The sequence below is a fragment of the Pseudophryne corroboree genome, chromosome 1 (genome assembly GCF_028390025.1).
Source record: "Pseudophryne corroboree isolate aPseCor3 chromosome 1, aPseCor3.hap2, whole genome shotgun sequence".
Taxonomy (NCBI): domain Eukaryota; kingdom Metazoa; phylum Chordata; class Amphibia; order Anura; family Myobatrachidae; genus Pseudophryne; species Pseudophryne corroboree.
Genome location: NC_086444.1, coordinates 161,824,528 through 161,851,948, shown reverse-complemented (window position 1 = coordinate 161,851,948; position 27,421 = coordinate 161,824,528). Strand labels below are relative to the sequence as shown.

At 45.5% G+C, this 27,421-nt stretch overlaps 1 protein-coding gene and 1 long non-coding RNA gene across 3 annotated transcripts in view; one reads left to right on the top strand and one right to left on the bottom strand.

Moving 5' to 3' along the window:
* The window catches only part of LOC135058723 (uncharacterized), a 58,310-nt gene extending 49,233 nt beyond the window's left edge, over positions 1-9,077 (bottom strand). The window contains exon 1 of the long non-coding RNA XR_010245152.1: positions 8,837-9,077. This is a non-coding gene — a long non-coding RNA (uncharacterized LOC135058723). The remainder of the gene's footprint in view (positions 1-8,836) is intronic.
* A 19-nt stretch (positions 9,078-9,096) lies between these two features.
* HEXB (hexosaminidase subunit beta) overlaps positions 9,097-27,421 on the top strand; it is a 105,565-nt gene continuing 87,240 nt past the window's right edge. For both annotated transcript variants that reach the window (XM_063963860.1, XM_063963859.1), the window contains exons 1-3: positions 9,097-9,503; positions 18,280-18,431; positions 22,778-22,843. In XM_063963860.1, the coding sequence (XP_063819930.1) occupies positions 9,217-9,503; positions 18,280-18,431; positions 22,778-22,843 (505 nt within the window). In that variant the 5' untranslated portion in view covers positions 9,097-9,216. The remainder of the gene's footprint in view (positions 9,504-18,279; positions 18,432-22,777; positions 22,844-27,421) is intronic.

Here is a 27,421-nt window from a genome sequence, read left to right as displayed (position 1 = left end):
TCTCTTAATATATTATTGCTGGCACCTGTTTTGAACAGGTTAATGGATAAGAAAGGTGTGTCAGCACAGGTGATGTTAATCATACATTAAGGGGGAAGTCCAGGAGCAGAGCATTCTGTCTCTCCTGGAGAGGGTCATATTGGGAGGTATGCAATTACAGATTTTAGCTGAACATGACGAGGCTGAAGTTAGCTTCTTATTCGGCCAGCTTCTTATTCACTTCTTATTCGGCTCCAGCTTCTTATTCACTTCTTATTCGGCTCCAGCTTCTTATTCAGAAATTATTATATTAAAATAAATTAAATAAGGATAGATCACTAAGTTAACATTGCATAAACTTCAAATAGTGTCCCTTACACCAATTTACATGACATTTTGCATTAAACAATAATGATTTAGGCATGAAAATGGTGGTAAAGCGGGCACAGACACCAGATTTCATCATTTTGAATAAGAAGCTGTAGTTCTGCAAAGGTTAAACAGCGTTGGTCAAAAGATTTGATACTTGAAACTCACACAGGGTGGTCACTTACATATCACCCACTTGCAATTTGCCTTGACCAACAAGCATTTGGGCATGAAAATGGTGGCAAGGCGGGCACAGACACCAGATTTCATCATTTTGAATAAGAAGCTGTAGCTGTGCAAGGGTTAAACAGCATTGGTCAAAAGATTTGACACTTGAAACTCACACAGGGTGGTCACTTACATATCACCCACTTGCAGTTTGTCTTGACCAACAAGCATTTGGGCATGAAACTGGTGGTAAAGCGGGCACAGACACCAGAAATCATAATTTTGAATAAGAAGCTGTAGCTGTGCAAGGATTAAACAGCGTTGGTCAACAGATTTGACACTTGAAACTCACACAGGGTGGTCACTTACATATCACCCACTTGCAATTTGCCTTGACCAACAGGCATTTGGGCATGAAAATGGTGGTAAAGCGGGCACAGACACCAGATTTCATCATTTTGAATAAGAAGCTGTAGTTGTGCAAGGGTTAAACAGCGTTGGTCAACAGATTTGACACTTGAAACTTACACAGGGTGGTCACTTACATATCACCCACTTGCAATTTGCCTTGACCAACAGACATTTGGGCATGAAAATGGTGGTAAAGCGGGCACAGACACCAGATTTCATCATTTTGAATAAGAAGCTGTAGTTCTGCAAGGGTTAAACAGCGTTGGTCAAAAGATTTGATACTTGAAACTCACACAGGGTGGTCACTTACATATCACCCACTTGCAGTTTGCCTTGACCAACAAGCATTTGGGCATGAAAATGGTGGTAAAGCGGGCACAGACACCAGAAATCATAATTTTGAATAAGAAGCTGTAGCTGTGCAAGGGTTAAACAGCGTTGGTCAAAAGATTTGACACTTGAAACTCACACAGGGTGGTCACTTACATATCACCCACATGCAGTTTGCCTTGACCAACAAGCATTTGGGCATGAAAATGGTGGTAAAGCGGGCACAGACACCAGATTTCATCATTTTGAATAAGAAGCTGTAGCTGTGCAAGGGTTAAACAGCGTTGGTCAAAACATTTGACACTTGAAACTCACACAGGGTGGTCACTTACATATCACCCACTTGCAAGTTGCCTTGACCAACAAGCATTTGGGCATGAAAATGGTGGTAAAGCGGGCACAGACACCAGATTTCATCATTTTGAATAAGAAGCTGTAGTTGTGCAAGGGTTAAACAGCGTTGGTCAAAACATTTGACACTTGAAACTCACACAGGGTGGTCACTTACATATCACCCACTTGCAACTTGCCTTGACCAACAAGCATTTGGGCATAAAAATGGTGGTAAAGCGGGCACAGACACCAGATTTAATAATTTTGAATAAGAAGCTGTAGTTCTGCAAGGGTTAATCAGCGTTGGTCAACAGATTTGATACTTGAAACTCACACAGGGTGGTCACTTACATATCACCCACTTGCAGGTTGTCTTGACGAACAAGCATTTGGGCATGAAAATGGTGGTAAAGCGGGCACAGACACCAGAAATCATCATTTTGAATAAGAAGCTGTAGCTGTGCAAAGGTTAAACAGCGTTGGTCAAAAGATTTGACACTTGAACCTCACACAGGGTGGTCACTTACATATCACCCACTTGCAATTTGCCTTGACCAACAGATATTTGGGCATGAAAATGGTGGTAAAGCGGGCACAGACACCAGATTTCATCATTTTGAATAAGAAGCTGTAGTTCTGCAAGGGTTAATCAGCGTTGGTCAACAGATTTGATACTTGAAACTCACACAGGGTGGTCACTTACATATCACCCACTTGCAATTTGCCTTGACCAACAAGCATTTGGGCATGAAAATGGTGGCAAGGCGGGCACAGACACCAGATTTCATCATTTTGAATAAGAAGCTGTAGCTGTGCAAGGGTTAAACAGCGTTGGTCAACAGATTTGACACTTGAAACTCACACAGGGTGGTCACTTACATATCACCCACTTGCAAGTTGCCTTGACCAACAAGCATTTGGGCATGAAAATGGTGGTAAAGCGGGCACAGACACCAGATTTCATCACTTTGAATAAGAAGCTGTAGTTGTGCAAGGGTTAAACAGCGTTGGTCAACAGATTTGACACTTGAAACTTACACAGTCTGGTCACTTACATATCACCCACTTGCAATTTGCCTTGACCAACAAGCATTTGGGCATGAAAATGGTGGTAAAGCGGGCACAGACACCAGAAATCATAATTTTGACTAAGAAGCTGTAGCTGTGCAAGGGTTAAACAGCGTTGGTCAACAGATTTCACACTTGAAACTCACACAGAGTGGTCACTTACATATCACACACTTGCTATTTGCCTTGACCAACAAGCATTTGGGCATGAAAATGGTGGTAAAGCGGGCACAGACACCAGATTTCATCATTTTGAATAAGAAGCTGTAGTTGTGCATAGTGATGTGCACCAGACATTTTTCGGGTTTTGTGTTTTGGTTTTGGATTCGGTTCCACGGCCGTGTTTTGGATTAGGACGCGTTTTGGCAAAACCTCCCTGAATATTTTTTGTCGGATTCGGGTGTGTTTTGGATTCGGGTGTTTTTTTTACAAAAAAACCCTCAAAAACAGCTTAAATCATAGAATTTGGGGGTAATTTTGATCCCATAGTATTATTAACCTCAATAACCATAATTTCCACTCATTTCCAGTCTATTCTGAACACCTCACAATATTATTTTTAGTCCTAAAATTTGCACCGAGGTCGCTGATGACTAAGCTAAGCGACCCATGTGGCCGACACAAACACCTGGCCCATCAAGGAGTGGCACTGCAGTGTCAGACAGGATGGCAGATTAAAACAATTGTCCCCAAACAGCACATGATGCAAAGAAAAAAAGAGGCGCAATGAGGTAGCTGTGTGACTAAGCTAAGCGACCCGAGTGGCTGACACAAACACCTGGCCCATCTAGGAGTGGCACTGCAGTGTCAGACAGGATGGCACTTAAAAAAATTGTCCCCAAACAGCACATGATGCAAAGAAAAAAAGAGGTGCACCAAGGTCGCTGGATGGCTAAGCTAAGCGACCCAAGTGGCCGACACAAACACCTGGCCCATCTAGGAGTGGCACTGCAGTTTTCTAGCGAGAGGATGAGTGCTTCCATCCTCATGTGAAGCTGAACCACTGGCCATAAACATAGGCCAGGCTCTCAGCCGTTCCTTGCCTCTCCGTGTCGTAAATGGCATATTGGCAAGTTTACGCTTCTCCTCAGACGATTTTGATTTATATTTTTGGGTCATTTTACTGAACTTTATTTTTTTGGATTTTACATGCTCTCTACTATGACATTGGTCATCGTCCTTGGCAGACGACGTTGATGGCATTTCATCGTCTCGGCTATGACTAGTGGCAGCAGCTTCAGCACGAGGTGGAAGTGGATCTTGATCTTTCCCTATTTTACCCTCCACATTTTTGTTCTCCATTTTTTAATTTGTGGAATTATATGCCAGTAATATATCAATAGCAATGGCCTACTACTATATATATATATATATATATATATATATATAGTATACTTGACGACACAGAGGTAGGTAGAGCAGTGGCCTACTGTACCGTACTGCTTTATATTATATACTGGTGGTCAGCAAAATTATGCACTGTCCTACTGCTATATATATACTGCGCACAAAAACTTAAATGCACCACAGGTATGGATGGCTAGTATACTTGACGACACAGAGGTAGGTAGAGCAGTGGCCTACTGTACTGTACTGCTATATATTATATACTGGTGGTCAGCAAAATTATGCACTGTCCTACTACTATATATATATATATACTGCGCACAAAAACTTAAATGCACCACAGGTATGAATGGATAGTATACTTGACGGCACAGAGGTAGGTAGAGCAGTGGCCTACTGTACCGTACTGCTATTATATACTGGTGGTCAGCAAAATTATTCACTGTACTCCTATATACTACAATGCAGCACAGATATGGAGCGTTTTTCAGGCAGAGAACGTAGATATTTGCAGCACACTGAGCACAGATATTTGCAGCTCACTAAGCACAGATATTTGCAGCTCACTGAGTACAGATATTTGCAGCACACTGAACAAACTGAGAGAACGCCAGACACGTCCTCTCCTATCATCTCCAATGCATGAGTGAAAATGGCGGCGACGGGCGGCTCCTTATATAGAATACGAATCTCGCGAGAATGATGATGACGTACGGGCACGCTCGGGTTAACCGAGCAAGGCGGGAGGATCCGAGTTTGCCTCAGAACCGTGTAAAATGGGTGAAGTTCGGGGGGCTTCGGATTCCGAGGAACCGAACCCGCTCATCACTATGCAGAACTACAGCTTCTTATTCAAAATGATGAAATCTGGTGTCTGTGCCCGCTTTACCACCATTTTCACGCCAAAATGCTTGTTGGTCAAGGCAAATTGCAAGTGGGTGATATGTAAGTGACCACCCTGTGTAAGTTTCAAGTGTCAAATCTGTTGACCAACGCTGTTTAACCCTTGCACAACTATAGCTTCTTATTCAAAGTGATGAAATCTTGTGTCTGTGCCCGCTTTACCACCATTTTCATGCCCAAATGCCTGTTGGTCAAGGCAAATTGCAAGTGGGTGATATGTAAGTGACCACCCTGTGTAAGTTTCAAGTGTCAAATCTGTTGACCAACGCTGTTTAACCCTTGCACAGCTACAGCTTCTTATTCAAAATGATGATTTCTGGTGTCTGTGCCCGCTTTACCACCATTTTCATGCCCAAATGCTTGTTGGTCAAGGCAAACTGCAAGTGGGTGATATGTAAGTGACCACCCTGTGTGAGTTTCAAGTGTCAAATCTGTTGACCAACGCTGTTTAACCCTTGCACAGCTACAGCTTCTTATTCAAAATGATGAAATCTGGTGTCTGTGCCCGCCTTGCCACCATTTTCATGCCCAAATGCTTGTTGGTCAAGGCAAATTGCAAGTGGGTGATATGTAAGTGACCACCCTGTGTGAGTTTCAAGTATCAAATCTTTTGACCAATGCTGTTTAACCCTTGCAGAACTACAGCTTCTTATTCAAAATGATGAAATCTGGTGTCTGTGCCCGCTTTACCACCATTTTCATGCCCAAATGTCTGTTGGTCAAGGCAAATTGCAAGTGGGTGATATGTAAGTGACCACCCTGTGTAAGTTTCAAGTGTCAAATCTGTTGACCAACGCTGTTTAACCCTTGCACAACTACAGCTTCTTATTCAAAATGATGAAATCTGGTGTCTGTGCCCGCTTTACCACCATTTTCATGCCCAAATGCTTGTTGGTCAAGGCAACTTGCAAGTGGGTGATATGTAAGTGACCACCCTGTGTAAGTTTCAAGTGTCAAATCTGTTGACCAACGCTGTTTAACCCTTGCACAGCTACAGCTTCTTATTCAAAATTATGAAATCTGGTGTCTGTGCCCGCTTTACCACCATTTTCATGCCCAAATGCCTGTTGGTCAAGACAAATTGCATGTGGGTGATATGCAAGTGACCACCCTGTGTGGGTTTCAAGTGTCAAATCTGTTGACCAACGCTGTTTAACCCTTGCACAGCTACAGCTTCTTATTCAAAATGATGATTTCTGGTGTCTGTGCCCGCTTTACCACCATTTTCATGCCCAAATGCTTGTTGGTCAAGGCAAATTGCAAGTGGGTGATATGTAAGTGACCACCCTGTGTGAGTTTCAAGTATCAAATCTGTTGACCAACGCTGTTTAACCCTTGCAGAACTACAGCTTCTTATTCAAAATGATGAAATCTGGTGTCTGTGCCCGCTTTACCACCATTTTCATGCTTAAATCATTATTGTTTAATGCAAAATGTCATGTAAATTGGTGTAAGGGACACTATTTGAAGTTTATGCAATGTTAACTTAGTGATCTATCCTTATTTAATTTATTTTAATATAATAATTTCTGAATAAGAAGCTGGAGCCGAATAAGAAGTGAATAAGAAGCTGGAGCCGAATAAGAAGTGAATAAGAAGCTGGCCGAATAAGAAGCTAACTTCAGCCTCGTCTGAACATGAGCGAAAACATTGGTGATTAGGGCGGGCACTTCTGTATTAGCCTAGGGCGGCTGGAACCCTTAATCCATACTTGCCTACTCTCCCGGAATGGCCGGGAGGCTCCCGAAAATCGGGTGACCCTCCCGGCCCCACGGAAGAGCAGGCAAGTCTCCCGATTTGACGGGGTTCCCCCTGCCCGTCCGCCCACTTTGTGTGTAAAGTGGGCGGTTCGAGGAAAACGATGACGCGATTCTTGCTGAATCGCGTCATCGTAGCCACGCCCCCTGCATTGTAATGCCGGTGATCGCGGCATTACAGAGCGGGGGGGGGGGGGGGTGGCTTAGAGACAGCATCACTGTAACCACGCCCCCGTCCCGCCCTTGCTCCACCACCGTACTGCCTCCGGCCCACCCCCTCCTTTCGTCAAAGTGCTCCCGGCCCGCCTGTTGAGCCGACCTGGCTGCTCTCTCCCGCAGAGAGCAGCCAGTATGTCGGTAAGTATGCCTTAATCCATACCCTCCACACATGACCTGCCCCACTAGGTACAAAATGCTCTGTTTCTGGACTTCCCTCTTAATTTATTATTGCCATCACCTGTGAAGAAACAGCTTTCTTATCATTTAACTAGTTCAACAAAGGTGATGGAAATCATAAATTAAAAGGGAAGTCCAGGAACAGAGTATTTTGTACCTAGTGGGGGCGGGTCATGTTGGAGGGTCTGTTAATAAGGCCCTGCTGGTTCCCAATCCCCAGTGAGTACTGCGCACAGCATGGCTCCGCAGCGGCAACCCTCTCCCCTAGTTGCCGAGGCCCTCTCCTTTTGGGGAGTGCCACAGGCTGTTTTCTATCCCCAGGGGGAAGCTTCGGCCAACCTTGGGGATACACGAGGGTCCCTCTGCGCTTCGGCAAAGGGGGACCAGAGCCGGCCCTAGCCAATTTGATGCCCTAGGCAAAATTTTGTCTGGTGCCCCCTAGCTCCGCCGCTAGTTCTGCATCTGTACCTGCAACGCTCAGGTAGTGGGGCCCACCGGGGGGTTACCCTGTGGGCCAGTTCAACTCTGCACAGTGCCACACAGTAATGACCATAATACATATAATTCCACACAGTAAAGGAACCTTACACATATGCCCCACATTAGTAATGCCCATAATACACATAATGCCACACAGTAATGCACCTTACACATATGCCCCACATTAGTAATGCCCATAATACACATATACTGCCACAGATACTGCCACACTTGCTGGTTATACAAAAAGACCAGTATCAAACATGTAGAAACTGTCCATTCTCTTCACTATTCAGTGTGTTTGCTGGTGTCTGTTACTGCATGCCCTTTACTTTATACTGTGGGAGTGATATGCCCTCCAGTCTGATGTGTCCGAAAGTCATGCTGCACTGATGTTTCATATAGAAAAGCACAACGCAACTTACTGACCACGTTACAGTGCTGGGTGGCAGGGGAATTTTACGGCATGGACTGACTAGGAAATAAAGTGTGGGGAAAACATTGCCCATGTTATGTCCCTGCAGACACCTGGGAATTGCACAGGGATAAGGGACACAGGATAACAGGGTCCCCCTCCCCTATGTGCACAAGCAGTATAGGTGATGTCAGGTTTCTGTGAAGCAGTCTTCCAAAATACACATGTGTTATAGAAGCCATCCAGTAATAACCTTATATAGTCAGTGAAAATGTCACAGGTCCAGGAATTGCATTTACTTGGCTTCTGCTGTCTGTCTGAGGTCTCACAAGTCAGGGGCATTCAAGCATGTCAGAGGAAGTTTAAGGCACAGTGTGCATTTTTTTTTACAAATGTAAACAGCAGTGTATACAAGTACTGATTGAATACATTTGGAAAGTAACAGTTAGTTTGCGGACTGTCCCTCCCAGCATGAGATACTGCAGGGACATGCTTGGATGCCCCTAGACATGCTTGGATGCCCTAGGCAAATGCCTAGCCTGCCTATAGCCAAGGCCGGCTCTGAGGGGGACCCACAGTCCCTTTTTCCCCTCAGTAGGCCTTTTGGCTCTGAGGGGTAGGGGAGTAACGAGCCCTTCTCCATACCTCCCAACATGACCCTCTCCAGGAGGGACAGAATGATTTCCAGCACCTGTGGTGAAACACGTTTCTTATCCATTTACCTGTTCAACACAGGTGCCGGCAATCATAGAGAAAGAGAAAGTCCAGAAGCAGAGCATTGTGTCCCTCCTGGAGAGGGTCATGTTGGGAGGTATGCCTTCTCCTTTTGGAGAGGGTCCAAGAACCTATGCCCCCAGCACCTTTGGTCACAGACACGCACCTCGGGCTTCAAGTAATAAAAAAAAAAAGCAGGAAATCTATAACAACCACCGTTTCTTCATCGCTTCTCGGCCTTTGGGATAAACAAGTTGTGATTGAAAAACAGTATAAATCCGCGCCCACATACAGCTTATCACGCACACATGGGGCATACCACGCCCGCACAAGAAACACCACGCCCATTTTCCGCCCCAGAAGCAATGCTCAGGCTGACAACTGCGGCTTTGTAAGCAGCGGGAAGGAGGAGCCAGTCACGTGAGGGGCGCAGCCTGAAGCGGAGAGTCACATGACCGCTCTGTCCCGTGATGTGACCGGTATCAGGCCGGAGACGTGCAGGCAGACAGTATAACGCAGTGATAGGAGGACAGGCAGCTGCATGCTATGATGCCGCGCTCCGTGTCCGCTCTGCTGCTGCTCCTGCCCACTCTCTGTCTCCTCTCGCCCGCTCTGTGCCGGGGGTACCGGCTGTTCCAGGAAGCGGAGGAAGATGTGCTGCTATCTCTGTCCGATACTGAGCAGTCTCCCTATGGTTCCCTGTGGCCGCTGCCCCAGCATCTGCAGCTGTACCCCGATGTCCTGTACATCCCGCCTGGAGAGTTCAGCATCGTCCACGGTCCGGGCTCCACAGCGGGGCCGTCGTGCGTGGTCCTGCAGCACGCCTTCCAGAGGTAAGCGCTTTGTGAGGTGACTTCGCCGCTGGTACCCTTTATCACCCGCAGCATGTGCCGGGTATCTCACCCCGTCACCCGAACCGTGCCCTGTATAACCGAAACTCTTCCTGTGCCTATTATATCACCCGCCTTGTGTACCAGCCACGCTGTCATTACCTGCACCGTGCCCTCTGTAATGCTATACTGTTATTACTGCGCCCCTTATATCCTCCACCCTGTGTACCAGCCACGCTGTCATTACCTGCACCGTGCCCTCTGTAATGCTATACTGTCATTACTGCGCCCCTTATATCCTCCACCCTGTGTACCAGCCACGCTGTCATTACCTGCACCGTGCCCTCTGTAATGCTATACTGTCATTACTGCGCCCCTTATATCCTCCACCCTGTGTACCAGCCACGCTGTCATTACCTGCACCGTGCCCTCTGTAATGCTATACTGTCATTACTGCGCCCCTTATATCCTCCACCCTGTGTACCAGCCACGCTGTCATTACCTGCACCGTGCCCTCTGTAATGCTATACTGTCATTACTGCGCCCCTTATATCCTCCACCCTGTGTACCAGCCACGCTGTCATTACCTGCACCGTGCCCTCTGTAATGCTATACTGTCATTACTGCGCCCCTTATATCCTCCACCCTGTGTACCAGCCACGCTGTCATTACCTGCACCGTGCCCTCTGTAATGCTATACTGTCATTACTGCGCCCCTTATATCCTCCACCCTGTGTACCAGCCACGCTGTCATTACCTGCACCGTGCCCTCTGTAATGCTATACTGTCATTACTGTGCCCCTTATATCCTCCACCCTGTGTACCAGCCACGCTGTCATTACCTGCACCGTGCCCTCTGTAATGCTATACTGTCATTACTGCGCCCCTTATATCCTCCACCCTGTGTACCAGCCCTTTGTCCTTACTCTTCCCCTTATACTGTATTACCCGCCCTCTGTCCTTAGTGTGCCCCTTATATCCTCCACCCTGTGTACCAGGCACACTGTCATTACCTGCACCGTGCCCTGTGTACGGGATCAGTATGATTTACCTACAATCAAAATCATGACGGTTAAAATGCCAACAACAATTGACCTATGGTGAAAATACTGATATGGTCAAAGTAACGTAATTTAAAATGTTGACAAGTCAAAAAGTCGACAGGGTTTTAAAAATTTTCTTTTCTCTATCGTCCTAAGTGGATGCTGGGGTTCCTGAAAGGACCATGGGGAATAGCGGCTCCGCAGGAGACAGGGCACAAAAAAGTAAAGCTTTTACCAGATCAGGTGGTGTGCACTGGCTCCTCCCCCCATGACCCTCCTCCAGACTCCAGTTAGATTTTGTGCCCGAACGAGAAGGGTGCAATCTAGGTGGCTCTCCTAAAGAGCTGCTTAGAGAAAGTTTAGCTTAGGTTTTTTACTTTACAGTGAGTCCTGCTGGCAACAGGATCACTGCAACGAGGGACTTAGGGGAGAAGTAGTGAACTCACCTGCGTGCAGAGTGGATTTGCTGCTTGGCTACTGGACACTAGCTCCAGAGGGACGATCACAGGTACAGCCTGGATGGTCACCGGAGCCGCGCCGCCGGCCCCCTTGCAGACGCTGAAGAGAGAAGAGGTCCAAAATCGGCGGCTGAAGACTCCTGAGTCTTCATAAAGGTAGCGCACAGCACTGCAGCTGTGCGCCATTTTCCTCTCAGCACACTTCACACAACAGTCACTGAGGGTGCAGAGCGCTGGGGGGGGCGCTCTGAGAGGCAAATAAAAACCTTATTAGAGGCAAAAAATACCTCACATATAGCCCACAGAGGCTATATGGAGATATTTAACCCCTGCCTAACTTCAAAAATAGCGGGAGACGAGCCCGCCGTAAAAGGGGCGGGGCCTATCTCCTCAGCACACAGCGCCATTTTCTCTCACAGAAAAGCTGGAGAGAAGGCTCCCAGGCTCTCCCCTGCACTGCACTACAGAAACAGGGTTAAAACAGAGAGGGGGGGCACTGATTTTGGCGATATTGTATATATATAAAAGATGCTATAAGGGAGAAACACTTATATAAGGTTGTCCCTATATAATTATAGCGTTTTTGGTGTGTGCTGGCAGACTCTCCCTCTGTCTCCCCAAAGGGCTAGTGGGTCCTGTCCTCTGTCAGAGCATTCCCGGTGTGTGTGCTGTGTGTCGGCACGTGTGTGTCGACATGTATGAGGACGATGTTGGTGAGGAGGCGGAGAAATTGCCTGTAATGGTGATGTCACTCTCTAGGGAGTCGACACCGGAATGGATGGCTTATTTAGAGAATTACGTGAGAATGTCAACACGCTGCAAGGTCGGTTGACGACATGAGACGGCCGACAATCTATTAGGACCGGTCCAGGCGGCTCAGAAACACCGTCAGGGGTTTTAAAAACGCCCATTTACCTCAGTCGGTCGACACAGACACAGACACGGACACTGAATACAGTGTCGACGGTGAATAAACAAACGTATTTCTCATTAGGGCCACACGTTAAGGGCAATGAAGGAGGTGTTACGTGTTTCTGATACTACAAGTACCACAAGAAAGGGTATTATGTGGGAGTGGAAAAAACTACCTGTAGTTTTTCCTGAATCAGATAAAATAAAATGAAGTGTGTGATGATGCGTAGGGTTACCCCGATAGCAAATATTGGCGTTATACCCTTTCCCGCCAGAAATTAGGGTACGTTGGGAAACACCCCTTAGGGTGATAAGGCGCTCACACGCTTATCAAGTGGCGTTACCGTCTCCAGATACGGCCGCCCTCAAGGAGCCAGCTGATAGGAAGCTGGAAAAATATCCTAAAAAGTATATACACACATACGGTGGTTATACTGCGACCAGCGATCGCCATCAGCCTGGAGATGCAGTGCTGGGTTGGCTTGGTCGGATTCCCTGACTGAAAATATTTTATTCATGTAGAGCATTTAATAGGATGCATTCTATATATATGTATGTGAGATGCACAGAGGGATATTTGCTCTCTGGCATCAAGATAAGTGCGTTGTCCATATCTCCCAGAAGATGTCAGGGACACGACAGTGGTCAGGTGATACAGATCCCATACGGCAGATGGAAGTATTGCTGTATAAAGGGAAGGAGTTATTTGGGGGTCGGTCCATCGGACCTGGGGACCACAGCAACAGCTGGGAAATCCAACCTTTTTTACCCCAAGTTACATCTCAGCTAAAAAAGACACCGTCTTTTCAGCCTCAATCTTTCCTTTCCCATGAGGGCATGCAGGCAAAAGGCCAGTCATATCTGCCCAGACATAGAGGTAAGGGAAGTAGACTGCAGCAGGCAGCCCTTTCCCAGGAAAAGAAGCCCTCCACCGCGTCTGCCAAGTCCTCAGCATGACGCTGGGGCCGTGCAAGCGGACTCAAGGTGGGGGGGTAGTCTCAAGAGTCTCAGGGCGCAGTGGGATCACTCGCAAGTTGACCCCTAGATCGTACGAGTATTATCCCAGGGGTAAAGATTGGAGAGTCGAGACATCTTCTCCTCGCAGGTTCCTGAAGTCTGCTTTACCAACGGCTCCCTCCGACAGGGAGGCAGCATTGGAAACAATTCACAAGCGGTATATCCAGCAGGTGATAATCAAAGTACCCCTCCTACGACAAGGAAAAGGGTATTATTTTTCCACACTATATTGTGGTACTGAAGCCAGACGGCTTGGTGACACATAGTCTAAATCTAAAATGTTTTGAACACTTACATAAAAGGTTCAAATCGAGATAAAGTCACTCAGAGCAGTGATAGCGAACCGGAAAAAAGGGGACTATATGGTGTCCCTGGACATCAAGGATTACCTCCATGTCCAAATTTTGTCCTTCTCATCAAGGGTACCTCTGGTTCGTGGTACAGAACTGTCAATATCAGTTTCAGACGATGCCGTTTGAATTATCCACGGCACCCCGGGCCTTTTTACCAAGGTAATGGCCGAAAAGATGTTTCTTCAAAGAAAAAAGGCATCTAAATTATCCCTTACTTGCACGACCTAAAAAGGGCAAGTTCCAGAGAACAGTTGGAGGTCGGAAGAGCACTATCTAAAGTAGTTCTTCGACGGCACGACTGGATTCTAAATATTCCAAGAATCGCAGCTGTTTTCCGACGATACGTCTGCTGTTCCTAGGGATGATTCTGGACACGGTTCAGAAAAAGGTTTTTCTTCCCGAGGAAAAAGCCAAGGAGTTATCCGACCTGTCAGGAACCTCCTAAAACCAGGAAAGGTGTCTGTACATCAATGCACAAGAGTCCTGGGAAAAATGGTGGCTTTTTACGAAGCAATTCCATTCGGCAGATTCCATGCAAGAATTTTCCAAAGGGATCTGTTGGACAAATGGTCAGGGTCGCATCCTCAGATGCACCTGCGAATAACCCTGTCGCCAAGGACAAGGGTATATCTTCTGTGGTGGTTGCAAAAGGCTCATCTATTGGAGGGCCGCAGATTCGGCATACAGGATTTGATCCTGGTGACCACGGACGCCAGCCTGAGAGGTTGGGGAGCAGTCACACAAGGAAGAAACTTCCAGGGGGTATGGACGAACCTGGAAAAGTCTCTTCACATAAACATTCTGGTACTAAGAGCAATCTAAAATGCTCTAAGCCAGGCGGAACCACTCCTGCAAGGAAAACCGGTGTTGATTCAGTCGGACAACATCACGGCGGTCGCCCATGTAAACAGACAGGGCGGCACAAGAAGCAGGAGTGCAATGGCAGAAGCTGCCAAGATTCTTCGCTGGGCGGAGAATCACGTAATAGCACTGTCAGCAGTGTTCTTCCCGGGCGTGGACAACTGGGAAGCAGACTTCCTCAGCAGACACGATATTCACCCGGGAGAGAGGGGGGTCTTCATCCAGAAGTCTTCCACATGCTAATAAACTGTTGGGAAAGACCAATGGTAGACATGATGGCGTCTCGCCTCAACAAGAAACTGGACAAGTATTGCGCCAGGTCAAGAGATCCACAGGCAATAGCTGTGGACGCACTGGTAACACCTTGGGTGTACAAATCAGTATATGTGTTTCCTCCTCTGCCTCTCATACCAAAGGTATTGAAGATTATACGGTGAGGAGGAGTAAGAACAATACTAGTGGCTCCGGATTGGCCAAGAAGGACTTGGTACCCGGAACTTCAAGAGTTGGTCACGGACGACCCGTGCCCTCTACTTCTGAGAAGGGACCTGCTACAACAGGGTCCCTGTCTCTTTCAAGACTTACCGCGGCTGCGTTTGACGGCATGGCGGTTGAACGCCTGATCCTAAAAAGGCATTCCAGAAGAAGTCATTCCTACCTTGATTAAGGCAAGGAAGGAAGTCACCGCGAAACATTATCACCGCATTTGGCGAAAATATGTCGCGTGGTGCGAGGATCGGAGTGTTCCGACGGAGGAATTTCAACTGGGTCGTTTCCTACATTTCCTACAATCAGGATTGTCTATGGGTCTCAAATTGAGATCTATTAAGGTTCAAATTTCGGCCCTGTCAATATTCTTCCAAAAAAGAATTGGCCTCAGTTCCTGAGGTACAGACTTTTGTTAAAGGAGTACTGCATATACAGCCTCCTGTGGTGCCTCCGGTGGCACCGTGGGATCTAAATGTAGTTTTAGATTTCCTCAAATCCCATTGGTTTGAACCATTGAAAAAGGTGGATTTTAAATATCTCACATGGAAAGTGACTATGTTACTGGCCCTGGCTTCCGCCAGGAGAGTATCTAAATTGGCGGCTTTATCTTATAAAAGCCCTTATCTAATCTTCCATTCGGATAGGGCAGAACTGAGGACTCGTCCGCATTTTCTCCCTAAGGTGGTATCAGCGTTTCACCTGAACCAACCTATTGTGGTGCCTGCGGCCACTGGCGACTTGGAGGACTCCAAGTTGTTGGACGTTGTCAGAGCCTTAAAAATATACATTTCAAGGACGGCTGAAGTCAGAAAATCTGACTCGCTGTTGATACTATATGCACCCAACAAGTTGGGTGCCCTTGCTTCTAAGCAGACGATTGCTCGTTGGATTTGTAACACAATTCAACTTGCTCATTCTGTGGCAGGCCTGCCACAGCCTAAATCTGTTAAGGCCCATTCCACAAGGAAGGTGGGCTCATCTTGGGCGGCTGCCCGAGGGGTCTCGGCATTACAATTCTGTCGAGCAGCTACGTGGTCGGGGGAAAACACGTTTGTAAAATTCTACAAATTTGATACCCTGGCAAAAGAGGACTTGGAATTCTCTCATTCGGTGCTGCAGAGTCATCCGCACTCTCCCGCCCGTTTGGGAGCTTTGGTATAATCCCCATGGTCCTTTCAGGAACCCCAGCATCCACTTAGGACGATAGAGAAAATAAGAATTTACTTACCGATAATTCTATTTCTCGGAGTCCGTAGTGGATGCTGGGCGCCCATCCCAAGTGCGGATTATCTGCAATACTGTACATAGTTATTGTTAACAAATTCGGGTTATATTGTTAAGGAGCCATCTTTAAGAGGCTCTTTCTGTTATCATACTGTTAACTGGGTTTAGATCACAAGTTGTACGGTGTGATTGGTGTGGCTGGTATGAGTCTTACCCGGGATTCAAATTGCCTCCCTTATTGTGTACGCTCGTCCGGGCACAGTACCTAACTGGAGTCTGGAGGAGGGTCATGGGGGGAGGAGCCAGTGCACACCACCTGATCTGGTAAAAGCTTTACTTTTTTGTGCCCTGTCTCCTGCGGAGCCGCTATTCCCCATGGTCCTTTCAGGAACCCCAGCATCCACTACGGACTCCGAGAAATAGAATTATCGGTAAGTAAATTCTTATTTTTTGGGTGTGTATGTTGACATAGGTCAAAAAGGACACCGTATAGGTGTACCGCATGGCTCGCGGCTTCAGGCATGGTGCCTCACTGCGCTCGGGGCACACTATTCTATTCCCCCCTCCATTTTCCCCCTCCAGGTCCACTGGGATGGTAAAGTATGAACAAGTTGGTTTCAATGAAAAAATTATGTCGGTATTTTGACCATCGGTCAATTGTTGTCGGTATTTTGACAGTCGGAATTTTGATTCTAGGTAAATTTACTGCATCCCCTGTGTACCTCCTATATTGTCACTACTGCGCCCAATATATATCACCTGCCCTGTATGCCAGCAATTCTGTCATTACTGTGCCCCATATATCTCCTGCACTGTATACCAGCAATTCTGTCATTACTGTGCCCAATATATTGCACCTGCACTGTATACCAGCAATTCTGTCATTACTGTGCCCTTCATCTCACACAGTTCTATCCCAGTCATGCCCCAGGTATCTTGCCCCCATCACCTGCCCTGAGCCTAAGTTGCCCTATGTATCAATCACTCTGTCATTTATGTCCACTTTACATTGCCTGCATTGTGCCCTGGTACACTGTATGCCAGATGGCCCTTGAGATATCACCCTACCACTCTCATTCCAGCTCTGCTGCCCGTATATAAGTTTGTAATGTGCGCTGAGTCCAGTTATCTGCTGCCCTTATAAATTAAAAGTCCTCAGCAACCTGTTCTTTGTGCATATTCCATGTTTGCCAAATTCGGGTTTGATAAGAAAAGGCTGCGTCATTATCTCTTTATGATTATTGTTAATATGTGTCTGTTATAAACCTTGCAACAAAATTAACTTATGAAAGCAGAATTTTTTTTCATACTGTTTAGCGCAAACAACCCTTGTATGGAACCTCACTGGAACACTCCCTGGCCAGGGTTCATGTATCAAAATATTACCATTGTCATTTTATTTGCTTGGACTAAAGTTTGACTAGATTTCAAGTGTGTACGTAAGGAGAGTGCGTTATAACCTTGATCACAGGAGCTTCCTTTTAATAGCGTTTATATAGTGCAGGATCAAAGGATACTTTGGTGTGGATCATTAGATCGACAATGTTTAGGTCAACCACTATAGGTCGACAGTCACTCGGTTGACAAGGTTTCTAGGTCGACATGTGTTGTTGTTTTTTTTTTATGTGTCGTTTTATTCGTAGAGTGATCGGGAACCCCAATTAGTGCACTGTGTCCCCTCTCATGGCTCGCCATGCTTCGGGCAAGGTGCCTCACTCTGCTACCGCTTCGCTCGGCACAGATTACCATTTCAATTGTAGTCCACGTGGATCGTTAAGTATGAAAAAGGTTAAAAAAAAAAAAGAAAAAATTTGAAAAACTCACGTCGACCTTCCAACCCTGTCTACCTAGTGACTATCGACCTATAGTGGTCGACCTAAGCATTGTCTACCTAGACCGTGTCGATCTTCAGACCGGATCCCACTTAGAATAGTTCTGCAACTTTATGTTATTGTACCTGTATTGTCTTGCATTTATTGCTTTCCATTTCAGCAGTTCTACCACATGCCACACTGCTCCAAGGTTATTGATGGATTCAATACATATTATACAACATATTTATTATATTCTATGAAACGTTGTAAAGAAAGTGGGAGAAATGTATCAAACCTTGGAGAGAGAAAAATTACCAGCCAACCAGCTTCTGTCATTTTTCTAACACGGGCCCGTTTATCAACGAGTGATAAAACTTGTTGCGTAATGATAAATGGTCGCCCAGCCAATCAGCTCCCAACTGTCCTTTTTCTAACATATGACAGTTGGGAGCTGATTGGCTAGAGCACCATTTATCAATGAAGAGTTTTATCACTCGTTGACAAATGAGCCCCACAGCCTGTAAAATGTTGGTTGGTACAGTACTTTTTATCTCTTTCCCTGATAAATCTCCCCAGAGACCCAGTAAATGTTTAGTTTTTCTTTACAGATACTACGACTATATATTTGGATACTCTCCAAAGAAAAAGGCTCCCAATAGTGAAACGTTTTCTGGAGGGCGTCTGGTCCAGCTGCAGGTTATCCTCACTTCTGAAGACAATGAATGCGGCGTGTTTCCCAGCATCAAATCAGACGAGTCGTGTAAGTGTTTATGTATTTGGGACAGTTCTGTGAATTTATGGATTTCCTCCTTTGGTTAATACAGATGAACAAACAACTGTGTGTGTGCATTTGTATTCCGGATTTCCATGGCATTTAATGCAGGTAGCACAGAATATGTTAGTGAAAGGCTAGTGCGCTATTTGCCTTAATGGTGGTAACGTATTCATAACTCTCTGTAATTCTGCAGACGCACAGTCTATTCTGTGCCTGAGGTCTCTTGGCTTGGAGTACTTATAAAATGAAACCGATTTTCAGTAAAGGAGGTGATAAATAAACATAGTAACATAGTATCTAAGGTTGAAAAAATACAATTGTCCATCGGGTTCAACCTATTTGTGGTCTCCTATGCACGATTGTTTTGTATAAAATTTTGACTGAAGTTGCTGACTGCCGTTCCGATTAACCCCTCCTTTTTTTTTTTTTTTTTTTTTTTATAATAACCATAGTGCGTGACTATGCCCTGTAACCCTGGATATCCTTATCCATTAGGAATTTATCAAACCCATTCTTAAAGGTGTTGACTGAGTTGGCCATTACAACTCCCTCAGGCAGGGAATTCCAAACACGTATCGTCCTTACCGTAAAAAAGCCTTTACGCCGTATTGTGTGGAATCTCCTCTCCTCTAACCTGAGCGAGTGTCCACGAGTTCTCTGTGTTGATCTAACCAAAAACAGGTCCTGCGCAAGATCTGTATATTGTCCCCTTATATACTTGTAAATGTTGATCATGCCCCCTCTTAATCTCCTCTTTTCCAGTGTAAACATGCCTAGTCTTGCAAGCCTTTCCTCGTATTCCAGCGTCTCCATACCCTTAATTAGTTTAGTCGCCCGCCTTTGAACCTTTTCTAACTCCAGGATATCCTTTTTGTAGTAAGGTTCAAGGTGTGGCCTCACAAGTGATTTATATAACGGGAGTATAATACTCTCGTCCCTAGCATCAATTCCCCGTTTTATGCATGCTAATATCTTATTAGCCTTCTTTGCTGCAGTCCTACTTTGGGTACTACTGCTTAGTTTGCTATCTATGAGGACACCTAAGTCCTTTTCCAGTACAGAATCCCCTAATTTTACCCCATTTAGTAGGTAGGTGTTATTTTTGTTCTTCTTACCACAGTGCATTACCTTACACTTGTCTGTATTGAAGCGCATTATCCATTTCGCTGCCCAAGCTTCTAATTTAACTAAGTCATTCTGAAGCGACTCAGCATCCCCCTCCGCATTTATAACTTTACACAATTTGGTATCATCTGCAAAAATTGACACCATGCTCTCTAGTCCTTCTGTTAGGTCGTTAATGAAAATATTGAACAATAGCGGTCCTAATACTGAGCCTTGCGGCACACCACTTAGCACTTCAGTCCAAGTTGAAAAAGATCTATTAACCACAACGCGCTGCTCCCTATTATCTAACCAGTTTTTGACCCAAGTGCATATTGTGCTTCCTAGCCCTGATTCTTGTAGCCTGTAGATAAGTCTCATGTGTGGTACAGTATCGAACGCTTTGGCAAAATCTAAAAAGATTACATCCACCTCTTTACCCTGATCTAGGTTTGCGCTTACTGTTTCATAAAAGCCAAGTAAGTTGGTTTGACAGGATCTGTCCTTCATAAACCCATGTTGATTCCTTTTAATGACCTTATTGACTTCAAGGAACTTCTGAATACTATCTCTTAGAATACCTTCCAATACTTTCCCCACTATAGATGTAAGACTAACTGGTCTATAATTACCTGGTTCAGCTTTACTTCCCTTTTTGAATATATATATAGGCACTACTTCCGCTATACGCCAGTCTTTGGGAACCATACCTGATATTACTGAATCCTTAAAGATCAAAAATAGCGGTTTTGCAAGTTCAGAATGAAGCTCCATTAGAACCCTTGGGTGAATACCATCGGGACCTGGTGACTTATTAATCTTTAAATGTTTTAATCGGTCACAGACTACTTCCTCGCTTAAATAAGTACTTATCAGTGGGATATTCTCATTATTGAGATATGGTAGTCCCTGAATTGGGTCCTCTCTCTAGTAAATACTGTTGAAAAGAACTCATTTAGTATGTCATTATCATTTTTGCTTAAGACTCTACCAGTGCTCTACCAAATGTTGCTCTACCACCTAAGAAACGTTTTTGTCCGGGTGACTGGTCCCCCCCCCCCGCCCCATTACGCAAAGACCCCAGGCTCATCCGATCATCTTACAGCGTGAGCTGAAAACCAGGATATAGGAAGTTTTAGGGGTATAGTCAATTAGCGTCGGATCCATTCGACATGCATTTGTCTGAATGGATCCGACAACCCCTATTCAATCTTATCTCAATTCAACTTTTTCAAGTCTAATTGAGATGAGGGACCCAGAGGAGGAGGGGGGCGCGGGGAGACCAGCGGGGACAGCCGCCGGCAGACGGAGTAGATCAGCGCTACTGTAGCGCTGCAGGAGGATGTCGCACAGCTGCCCGACCTCATGGCTGTGTCCACCCGACTCCAGCAAGCGTGACCTCACTTGCTGGAGCCGGGTGGAAGCTGCCGTGAGCGGCGCGGCTGTGTGACATCCTGCTGCAGCGCTGTGCTGTAGCGCTAATCTCCCCTATATGCCTGCGGATATCCCCCGTCTCCCTGTGGCTCTCCCCCCTCTCCTCCTCTGGGTCCCAAATCTGTCTGACATTTTTTTTAATGTCAGACTGAGATGGCTGAAAAGGGAGCCCCGTTTTCGACACAAGCACGTGGATCGGCAGCTATTCCGCCGATCCTGGTGCTTTTCGAGAAGTCGAATTCATCGACTTGTCGAAAAATTTTGGGTTATATTGAATAGGTCGAATCACGATTCGACCTTAAAAAGTAGAAAACTGCCGTCTTTTCGACAGACTGCAGCTTTCGACTTTAATTGAATATATCCCTTAGTGGGGGCTTCTTTAGGAATAACGGTCCTTAGTTAGAGATGGGCACTATATCCTCCTCCGCTGTGTCCGTGTGCGCAGCGGCTATGGGAAGCCGCAGGAGGCTTCTTGTGTTAATATGCCCACTGCAGGCTTCTGTGAGCCGATGGCAGCATCTGATCCCCTGCGTGGACATTGGACATTCTGAGTAGCGCTCAAGGTGGGTACACACTGGAGCGATGTTTACCCGGGCGATATGGTAACTGACATATCATTACCGCTGTACACATCAGAACAATGTAATGAAGGACTGAACAATCCCATGCAGCATGGCTAACCGGACGATATTGCATGGGAGCGCAGAGATTGGCCATACGCCCTAATCAGCCTGATATTGCTCCAGTGTGTATTCAGCTTAAGCTGGCCATACACCTACAGATTTATTGTCAGATCTGGGTGGTTGGAACAAAAATCTGGTAATGGATGAGACAATTGACCATTTACTCCCAAACACTGAAAAACAGACAAAAATGGTCAATCAGACAAATTGGTTTAATCCATTTGATTTAACCAATTTGTCTGAAAGACCATTTTTGTCAGTTTTCTGGCATTTCTGAGCAAATGGTCAATTGTCATTTGCCCTCATCCATTACCAGGTTTTAATTTCAACCAGCCAGATCGGACAATAAATCTTTAGGTGCATGGGCAGCTTTACTCATGTCTGGCAAAACCACACTGCCGTGTTAGTAGTAGACTGTAGATGCACACACCCAGAAAGAGGCTTTCTCCCCCCCCCCCCCCCCCCCATGTTCTCGAGCGGTCCACCTCTACGCCTCCAAATGGCTGCAGACCATCACTCACCTGCCGTCTTCAGCTGGCATTGCAGGCAAAGATCTGCACACGTTCAGTGTGGCTCCTGCGCACGCACAGAGCCACAAAAAAAATTGGAGATTGGAGGTTTGCATGAATATCGCTTTCCCCGTACACCTGAATCGGGCTCAGTGTGTTTTAGGTGGTAGTGCATGTTTAAATGCGTAAAGAAACTTCTTTTTTTTTTTTTTGTGACATAACTTACATTATGTAGAAATCTATCTTTTGAAAATATTTTTGGGAAAGAAACTAATTCTTTGATAAACATTGCTCAATATTTTCACAAACAATTAAGTATTATCATTTCCTAATAAAAATGTTACACTATTCAGTGTAAGAATGTGTTATTGTAACAGCACATCCAGGGGAAATGAAATGGTGTGCACGATGCAGGCAGCAGTGAGATTCTGCCAAGTCTGGCCATTGTTTTAAAGTGGCAACCATTTAAAATGATTGCCAGTTTAAAACACTGGCCAGACTGGCCAGGATCTCGCCTGTGCCTTCAAGTCAGTCTATTACATTTCCCCCTTTGTGTCTAAACCGGGTTGGCGAAAATGTGTTTTTCTTTTGTCTGTTCTAGACAAACTGACAGTTGATGAAGATGTAGCTGTTCTACAAGCCAGTCAAGTGTGGGGCGCTTTGAGAGGTAAGCTACTTATTTGTATAAGTAGCATGTGACTGATTTCTACTTGCATGCTTTGCACTTGGGAGTCGCTGGTGTTGAGAAGGAAGTGTTGGCAGTGTAATACTGTACTACTTATTCCTTCAGTCTGATTATCACTGCTCAACAACTGTATTGACCCACCCCCCCAAAAGGGTTCACGGTCATTAGGTCGACACGGAAAAAGGTTTTTTATTTTTTTTCCTTTCACTTTTTTTGAACTTTTTCATACTTTTACGATCCACGTGGACTACAACTGGAAACGGCGAGCGAAGCGAGGGGACACGGTGCACTAAATGGGGTTCCCTGTCACTTTACAAAGAAAACGACACCAAAAACAAGACAATAACTCATGTCGACCTACTGCATGCCGACCAGTAGTGGTCGACCTAATGACCCCATACACCCCCCCCCCCACCCCCCCCCCCCCCAAAGTCCAAAATTGGGCTGTGAAAGTACCATCTTAAAATCCAGATAAGGGGGCTTATTTATCAATTTTTTTTTATTTTATTTTTGGTGGGGGTGTAAGGGAGGGTCTTTTCAGGTGATATGTTAATTGGGTTTATGACTGTTGAGTTGAGTTTGAGTCAGCCCTGTGTAAAGTCCTAACAAGTACGAACACTAAAGATAAATCATTAACATAAGTTGATATGCAAATAAAATTGTATCTTTTCAAACGTCAGCACCAAAACTGGATGAATGTAAACTTTATGTACTGTGCTATATAAGAAACTGTTAACGATAATAATAATTAAAAAAATAATAATAATAATAATAATAAAAAATGCTTAACAACCTGCAATTAGAAAAAGCTTGTAATGCAGAAAACAATTGGTCATACCAGCCACCCAGAATCCTGTGCTTTCCAGAGTCATTTTGTTGATTTCCGACCATGATTATTTTTGCTCGTAATGGGGGTAATTTTAAGTTGATTGCAGCAGGAACTTTGTTAGCAGTTGGGCAAAACCATGTGCACTGCAGGGGAGGCAGATATAACATGTGCAGAAAGAGTTAGATTTGGGTGGGTTATTTTGTTTCTGTGCAGGGTAAATACTGGCTGCTTTATTTTTACACTGCAAATTAGATTGCAGATTGAACACACCCCACCCAAATCTAACTCTCTCTGCACATGTTAAATCTGCCTCCCCTGCAGTGCACATGGTTTTGCCCAACTGCTAACAAAATTCCTACTGCGATCAACTTGGAATTACCCTCCATGTACTATAAACATAATGAGGCTTTGCCATTGCTTTGAGCGGAATGACTTGTTCTCTCAGAACTGGATCCCAGCCAGCAAGTACTCACAAACTTCCTCTTTCCTTCCCTGGTCACATGAGCCCAGGGAGTACAGATAGCTGTACTTCATTCTTTTGTGTTTTCCACACCCAGTTTCTCAGTCGGGTGCAGTCAGGCAGCTCTGGCCGTCACTTATCCGGGTTCCTGTGACTGCAGGACCTATGCTAATATTATAAGAACTATGTGTCTGTTTGTTCTAAATTGGCACAAACTCTTCTGAACTGATTTTCACGGAAGCTGCATCATTTTGTAATGGAAACTCCTAGATATAACCTGCACTTTGTTTCATTGGTGCGAGTGGTAGGAGGTGAAAGCGCTGCGGTCAGTATACTGCTGCTGGTCATGTGGACCACTCCCGCAGTAGGACCACTATGCAGTAAATACAACTAGAACACCTCAGTAAAAAAATAAAATGTTGGCAGGAGCGATTTCATCATGGGTAAGGCAACAGCTAGTATTTATATACAGTAACTCCATCACTAACATGTCCTGGTAGGCATTGCGCACGTGGCCACTGCCGGGATCTCTCATCCCGTCCTTCATTAAACTGCACCGGGTCCCATGCAATATCCTCCAGATGGCCGTGCAGCTGGGCAAACCAGAAGATGACGCATGCGACCCACGGGAGCGCACAATCTTGCGTACACACTGTACGATGTAGACCATTTCTCTTTCATCCACTAGGGGACACTGGAGCATTCTGAGACAGTAGGGGTGTGAAGCTTGCAACCGGAGGTGTGGCACAATCTAAAATTAGCATTGTCTGCACAGCCGGCTCCTCCCCCTTCACATCCCTCCTCCCTCAGTTTGAAAAATTGTGCTGGAGGTACAGTACGTGGGAGCTACTGCTCCTAGACAAAATAGAACATGGAATCTTTTCATGGCTGCGTCAACCTAACAAAAGGGGGACAAAGCTGTAAGATATATGAGAGACAAAGATCCCTTCTAAAGGGGACCTGCATCTCTCTACAGGAGATCCTCACAGCAAGTCTGCAGTAAGTACTGGTTGTACTTAAGGACCCAGATAGATATAAACAGTACTAGTCAGTTAATAACCTCTTCAGTGAGAAAGCTGAGTTATAACAGTTTTGACCGCTCCACACTGATCTCCCCTGTTGACAGCAGTGGGGAGATCAGTGCGGAGCAGGGAGAGTCCCAGAGAGCTGCGCTACGGAGATAGGGCTCCTAGCTTATGCAGAGACGCGGCACTGTTAGGACACAGGGCAGCGGCAGCAGCATGGCGTAATCATCCCCTGCTTTCCCCCTCCCTCCACCAGATCAGAGACGCAGAGATATGCTGCTTGGCGCCGATGCGGGAGAGCGGTCCCGTAGCGCGCACGCCAAGTGAAGGGGAGCCGCATGACGGGGTCTCTGCTGGGCGCGGCTACGGGACTTAGTGATAAGGTCCCGTAGCGCGCACACCGGGTGGCAGGTGAGAAGGAGACTCGGCTGGAGGACCCGGAGCGCGCGGGACAGTTGCTGCAGTAGTTTCCGCACAGCTGAAGCCACTATACGGGTGTAATCAGCGCACCTCCCCACAATAAATATACCTCAAGCAGAAAGAAGCCGCTCTGCTCATCAATAAGAAATCTCCTTCAGGAGCAAAGTCTTTAAGAGACAAAAGCGCTGGCTAGTAGATAAATGAAGTGACAGAAAAATTTCAGTGTCGGCCATTTTCCCTTTCACTAATTGGCGCCATTCTAAGGGGAAGGGATAGCCTCCCCCTCGTATAGATGACAGAGAGAGAGGTTTAGTGTTACAATAGCTCCCTCTGCTGGTAAAATAAAAACTAAAAAAAAAAAAAATATATATATATATATATATATATATATATATATATATATATATACACACACACACACACACACACACACACACACACACACACACACACACACACACACACACACACACACACACACACACACACACACACACACACACACACACACACACTCACTCTCTATCCAAGACCAAAGAGATCTCAACAGAGGGCACTCACCAGTCCAATAAATTAAAAGGCTTTTATTAGTTCATCGCAGTCATCAATAAATAGTCGATGTTTCGACCTATAAGGTCTTTTTCAAGACAGTCACCGCAGACATCCAGTCAGCATGCCAGCTAACAGCATACTGACTATGCCTACCGGGTCCCCTTATATAGCAACACAGCAAACATAAATTGGACAATCATCAGTAATCAATGACCACACCTGACAATGCTGGCGCCCCAACACTGCATAAAGTATATCGCAAGATAACACTAACACAAAGGTCTGTTACACCATACATATCAGCAGGTTCAATTATACACACCTGTTCCTAACCACCATCAGCCGGGGACGCACAGTGCACACCCGGAAATACCGGGAGTGCATCATATGCGTTCCACCGGCTCACTACAAATAACAACAACGTAGGACATAAAATCTAAACGTTCACAGATGCATATACAGGTTGAGTATCCCATATCCAAATATCCGAAATACGGAATATTCCGAAATACGGACTTTTTTGAGCGAGAGTGAGATAGTGAAACTTTTGTTTTCTAATGGCTCAATGTACACAAGCTTTGTTTAATACACACAGTTATTAAAAATATTGTATTAAATGACCTTCAGACTGTGTATATAAGGTGCATATGAAACATAAATGAATTGTGTGAATGTAGACACACTTTGTTTAATGCACAAAGTTATAAAACATTGGCTAAAATTACCTTCAGGCTGTGTGTATAAGGTGCATATAAAACATACATGCATTCTGTGCTTAGATTTAGGTCCCATTGCCATGATATCTCATTATGGTATGCAATTATTCCAAAATACGGAAAAATCCGATATCCAAAATACCTCTGGTCCCAAGCATTTTGGATAAGGGATACTCAACCTGTAATACATACCCACCAACTCACCAGATGCACTATACAGTGCATCTACAAATAATGCTGCAGTATATTTCACCTAATGTTGAAGACTCAAAAGCGCAGTATATGCACCCGGAAGTGCTTCTATTACACTTCACCAGCTAATGAGACACATCCTGTCATCCTCGTGGAACGCAAACCCGGAAGTGCATCACATGCGCTCCACACGTACAGCGGGCTGCGTTCCACTATATCGTTATAATAAACCATCAATGCCATAAATCTCAGCCTAGCCAGTGTCATTGCTGCATGTAGACAAAACACCTATATATCATAGTTATCTAGTATTTTAAACAAATAGAATCTATTTAAAGCTCAATATTAACCATATAGGTGGAGATA